At 50.7% G+C, this 6000-nt stretch overlaps 1 protein-coding gene across 3 annotated transcripts in view; it reads right to left on the reverse strand.

The window, feature by feature from the left end:
- The window catches only part of FAM171A1 (family with sequence similarity 171 member A1), a 158895-nt gene extending 153760 nt beyond the window's left edge, over positions 1-5135 (reverse strand). For 2 of the 3 annotated variants that reach the window (XM_053225335.1, XM_053225334.1), the window contains exon 1: positions 4821-5134. In XM_053225335.1, coding sequence (XP_053081310.1) covers positions 4821-4917 — 97 coding nt within the window. In that variant the 5' untranslated portion in view covers positions 4918-5134. Of the gene's footprint in view, positions 1-4820 lie in introns of all 3 variants that reach the window. The other variant, XM_053225337.1, reaches the window with a different exon arrangement.
- Positions 5136-6000: the final 865 nt, after the last annotated feature.

Raw genomic sequence — 6000 nt, forward strand, 5'->3', positions numbered from 1 at the left:
CAGTTTGTGAGTTTGAGCCCCACACTGGGCTCTGTGCTAACAGTGCAGAGCCTGCTTGGAATTCTCTCTCTCTCTCCCTCTCTGTCCCTGCCCTCCTCTCTGTCACTCTCTCTCAAAATAAATAAACTCAAAAAATTGTTTTAAAAAGAAGAAAAAAACACTATTATTTCATACAATTAACTGGTCTATTTAGAGTGCTGAAGCTTAATTAAAAAAAATACATTTAGGGGCACCTGGCTGGCTCAGTCGGAGGATCATATGACTCTTGATCTTGGGGTTGCAGGTTCAAGCCCACACTGGGTGTAGAGATTACTAAGAAAACTAAACTTAGAAAAATACACTTAAAATACATTTCAGTTCCATGTTTGGTGGAACTGAGCATTTAGCCAGTACTGAGGTCTTTAAAAATCCTTAAGTTATATTCAGTAAAATCAAATGAAAATGACTTGTTTCCAATTACTTCTTTGTAACTTGATCAAACTATAAGAGTATTATTGAAATATGTGATGATTTCCATTAGGCATGTTTCACACAAAGTACGGGAGGTGGGTGCCATCACAGGACAAATTTTTCCATCTAGATTTCTGAAAATTTTGTATACAATGTTTCCTTCAGTAATATACACGTCTGTGGTCTGACTTATTTGCGTGTGCCTTTTTCGTGTGGAGTATTTACTAAAATAACTAAATTAGTATTCCCCAACAAGAATACAAATGTACGGTCTGACTTACAGAGATATTAGAAATGCCTTTAGAACAAAGAACTGACTGAAGCTTAGAAAGTACTTTCATTTGCAACCTACTACTTGAGAAATCTACCTAATTTCCCCCCTTTTTTGGTCGGAATGTTAAGCATGAAAGCCGTATGTTACAAAGTGTTACAGGGAAAGTACAAATAGGACACAAATATAAACCCATAAAGTCATCTCAAAGCCTCTGCCAGAAATTACCTAGATGCTGCTGTTGTTTTTCCAACAGAGTTCCCACACCTGGTGTACAACAAAGTCCAGTGGCCTCTGCAAATCCAAGCTCTACACTTTCCCAGGACGTGAGCCCAGGAGTTTTATTTAGATGTTATGTTCTCATTATACCATCAGCATAAGTCATGCCTGTTGGACGATCCTCCTGATATTTTCCATCGCTCCGTGGGTTTTCAACTGATCACGGTGTTCTAATAACCGAAATTTGAATTTGGCAAAGAACAGGCCTCTCGGAGAGAAGAAAGACAGCCAACCATTCACCTCCAATGTTATGACAGATTGTAGCTTTTCTGAGATGAACATAAAGTCAGCACATCATTGCAAAATACATCACTATTAGATAATGAGCAGCAAAATAAAGATCATACAATATAAGTCCGAGCATGAAGTCCTTAACCTAGCTCTGACCTTTCTTTTGGCACGTAAAAACAGTGCTGTGCTTCAAAAATATCTCTATGGAGTACATCTGCACAGCTTGCTGCGCTCCAAGGAGAGCCCCCTCTATTAAGCCAGCCTCAATACACAGCTGTCTAAGAGGTTAAGAAAGTAGAAATTAGTCAGTACTATTGAATAACAGTTTCTGTAAAATTCCCAGAAAAAAAAAATAGACACTATAAACACTTTAGAGAAACTTCGATGAGAACAATGAAAACACGCAATCATATTCTAGAGCTAGTTCAAATTCATGATTCGCAAAGCAAAACTTCACACTGACAACCGCTGTCTATGAAAGCCCTTTGCTGGGTCAAAGTAGCTGCAGTAGAAAGAATCTGGAGCCAAATCTTAAATTTTATCTTGAGTACGATTTATTCAATTATCTTGAATACAATTTATTTGAATATCTTGAGCAAAGCAATGCCAAGGAATTTTGTAGATGTTAATTGCCTTAGATGAAGCAACACTCATTTAATACAGAAGGTGTCACTTAGTCCCAGGAATGTAACTGTAACACCACTGTAAACCATACACATTTGTGTGTTCCAGTTCTCTGAGGAGTTTTTCCTAAGTCATTTCTCAACCCTGTTGGTGCAGAAGGTATGTGTGCAATGCACGTTCAAAGTATGATTCAAGTAACCATTTGTATAATAAAAGCAAAACTCTTACAAATTAGGTTTCTGAGAAGGTAAACACTGAAGATTTCCTCTAAAACTTCACCACAGTGTGCTATAGTGTATGCTATTAACTGTCTTCAATCCTTCGCTCATTCAGCGCTACCTGAGCACCAACTAAATTCAAAACAATCTACAACCTGTAGTGGGACTGCACAGTGAAATCAGATGTAGCAATTTTCTTCACTGTGCATGAGATCCAGGAGAGAGAGAAGAGCTGAATTTAAAAACTATGTTACAGGGGCGCCTGAGTGGCTCAGTCCGTTGGCAGTCCAACTTCGGCTCAGGTTGTGATCTTGGGGTTCGTGAGTTTGATCTCACTGTTCCTCAGTTTGAGCCCTGCGTCAGGCTCTGTGCTGACAGCTCAGAGCCTGGAGCCTGCTTCAGATTCTGTGTCTCCCTCTTTCTCTGCCTACCCCCTCATTCGTCCTCTCTCTTCCTCAACAATAAATGTTAAAAAAAAAATAATAACTATGTTACAAGCTGAGTGACAAGACTGGGTTCAAAGAAATCAGTGGGGGTAAGGTTACTTTCCAATGTCAAAGGAGCAACCATCCACTCTCGTAAAAAACTGTCCTAGCTCAAAACCTAGGTGATAATGAGGCCCTGACTTCTGGTAGAGCTCCTGGGCTCAACACTTTAAAAAGCCATTCTACTTAATGGCACTAATTGTGGTGCAGGGGGGCAGGGGGATGGGGGGCATTCCAAGGCACTTAATTCTCCATTCAAACCATCCCATAGACTAACACACTTCAAACCATGGTATCAATATCCTCATTGGTTGATCATTCTTCACCCACTTCATAGAATATTCCATTTCTGGGAGTTTGGTTACCCAATCTCTGTCTAGTGTGGTCCTCACCCAATTGCAGCAGTAGGTTTTGTTCATGACTTTTTTTTTTTTTTTCAACCGAGGCCCTGTCTTCCCCTATTTTATAAGCACATGAACTTAATATTTCCATATATTCCTATTTCAAATGCAAAAACACTCAACCCATTCTTTGGAATTAATGGCCTCGTTGAAACACAAATATCATATTCATTAAAATAGCTGATTCAAAGAAGCAGTAGAATATTAATGAAAGAGACTACAATTCTACACCGATGATCTAATGTTCTAAACATTCATTTCCTACTGAAGAGACATATGGGTCTTTTTGTACCTTGTCAATGTCCCCCTTTCCACAATATACATTACTAAATTTACACACAGTTCATAACGGTTCTATTATATCATAGCTACAGAAAAAAGCAAAGCAGGAAAGAGATGCCAGCAAATGATACAGCAAGAGCCCAATGCGAAAACCTTTGGTACAACATGAAGGTAACCAACTAAACCCAGACCACTACGGTAGAACCTTCCTTGCCTGTCATAACATCTCGGGGGGAAGCCCACCCACGGCTCTCTGCTCCCAGGCAATCCAAGCTCTGAGTATTTGTTACAAGGGAAGGAGGTTATTAGCATGAGGAAGAGGGAGGAAGGCACGGTCTGTGCTAGAGGACGGTGTGCGCGGGGATGAGGCGCTCCTCGTTCACTGCATCCACTGGGCAGACCTTACAGGACACGCACCTTTCTGCCAGGAGACGACAGGGGCATGGAGTCGGTGGGCGGAGGGTGGGGGTGGGGTGGGGGTCTACACTGCTGCAGGGAAACCCTCTCCGCAGCCCAGAGAGGCCCGGGGGCGGGGGGAGGCCGGGCACTGGATTCGGTGTGGGTGCTGATGCTCATTTGCGGCGGCCTCACTCACCCTTGTGAAAAGGCAGGCAGCAGAGAAGCACTCAATTTTGTCCCCTCACACGCGTGCAAAGGAAGCTTCGGGATCCCCTCCAAATAAAGTCTTATTTTAAAAACAAAAGACAGGCTTGTGGCCATTCTCAGAGGCGGCCACATTACTCCCAGGTCTGGAAAGCAGATTTGCAGAGGCCAAAGATGAGACAAAAGGCACGAGCTGGCGACATACAGACCTAGAAATGATTTTTTTTTTTCCCTTTAATGATTAAGGCCTCCCAGTTCTGTCTCCCCTTTTGGGGATGATTCTTGGGCCGCTGAGTAAATCCCTTAAGGCCTGGAAAAGACGTCGGACGGGGAGGGAAAGGAGACCCCCAAACTTTCCCAAACTGTGGCAGGCTGGTCAGCGGCCGCGGACCTCGGGTCCCAGGGCGCCGGGGGCACCCGAGAGGCAGCGGCCACCCCCCCCCCCCCCCCCAACACGCCACAACAAAAGGGCGGAGGTCAGCCTTCGCGTTCCGGCTTCCAGGACCCGAGCCCCGAGAGGGCAGAGGGGGGCCGGGAAGGGGGGAGAGCGGGCGGCAGCGACCCCGGGGCGGCCGCTCTGGCCGGGGCGAAGGGGAGGATGGAGCCTCGTGTCCGCGCCACGGCATAAAGGGAAGGACCCTCGGAGGCATGCAGACGAGCCCCCCGAAGCAGCAACAGCTGGTGCCGCCCGCACCGCCTCCGGCCTCGGCCGCGGACCCCGCAAGGAGCCTCTGCCGGGGGCGCCTCGGCGGCCCCGGGCGGCACCGCCCCCTCGGGAGCTGGGGGGGGGGGGGGGGGGCGGCGGCGCCGCAGGCCCGGCGGCCGAAGCTGCGGCCGGGGCTCCGGCGGCCGCCGACACAATGCGGCCCGAGAGCCTCCCCGCCCGCCGCCGCCGCTGCGGCAGGCCCGCGGCCGACACAAAAGCCCACCGGCCGCCGGCCCCCGCGCCTCCCGGGCCCCGCCGCCGCGCACCGACCTTGGGCTCCGGCGCCGGGCTCCCGCAGCGTCTTCGTCCCCGCCTTCCAGACGTTGCAGCCCAGCAGGCAGAAGAGGAGCGCCGCGGACCTGCTCATCTCCGCGCCGCGGGGCCCCGGGCGGCTCGGGCTCGCCGACCACCGGGACGGAGCGGCGCGTCAGGGGCGGCCGGGCGCCGCGCCTCCCTCCATGTCGCCTGGCTCCGCGCGCGCCGGGCCCGCCGCCCGATTGGCCGCGCCCCCGCCCGGCGCGGCGCCGGGCTCCGCAGCCCACGGCCGCTCCCTCCTCCGCGCGCCCCGGTGGGTTTCCCCGAAGAGCCGCGGCGGCGGCTCCGCCAACTCTTTAACCCCTTCGTGCCCTGCCCCGCGCCCCGCCCGCGGGGCGGCGCCCGGGCCCCGCCGTGGTGCCACCTGGCGGCCGCGGCGCCGCGCGGGGAGGGGGCCGCGCGCCCACGAGCCCCGCTCCCGCCGGCGCCGCGACGCCCCCCTGCCTCCGCCCGCGCGCCCTCGAGCCTCCCCGAGGGCCGCGAGCGAAACCTTTGGCCCCGGGACAGCCCCAGCACCCCACGTTCCCCGCTGCTTTGAAGAAGAAGAAGAAGAAGAAGAAAAAAAAAAACACCTGTTTTTCGAAGCTGAGGCCTTCGCACCTGTTAACCGACGGTCCGAGGGTGGCATCTGGGTCTCGGGGCGTGGCCTGCCTCAGTTTCCTCGGTATAACGCCACCTGCAGCTACTCAGGTCCCGGTCCACGTATGTTCCCCAAGGTGGACTTGACGCCCAGTGTTAAAAGTCAGCGGAGACAGAATCTCGACGCCTGTATGAACTGAAGCAGGCCCTCTGTGCCGCAGTGTTGACGGACGAAGGGCTCCAGGTAGAATGGTGCTGGGCTAGTTTTAGAAGGTTAGGGTCGGGAGGGAATTTACATTTCCGTGTATTGAGGGCGTGGGTAGTTTTGTTACCTTTGTTTTGTCTTCGGGATACATGATCTAAGGGGTAGTGTTATCCCCATTTACAGATGAGAAAATAGAGGCTAAGGAGGGTTAAGGAATTTGTCCAAAGTGCGCAGCTGGTCAGTGGCAGAGCCCAGGCTGAGAGTCTGGCCCGAAAAATAGTCTGGCCCAAAGGCTAAAAGCTCTTCACAAAATCCTCAGGCTTCCTTTAATCCTAGTTACACCCCTCCACC

This window comes from Acinonyx jubatus, chromosome B4 (genome assembly GCF_027475565.1).
Source record: "Acinonyx jubatus isolate Ajub_Pintada_27869175 chromosome B4, VMU_Ajub_asm_v1.0, whole genome shotgun sequence".
Lineage (NCBI taxonomy): Eukaryota > Metazoa > Chordata > Mammalia > Carnivora > Felidae > Acinonyx > Acinonyx jubatus.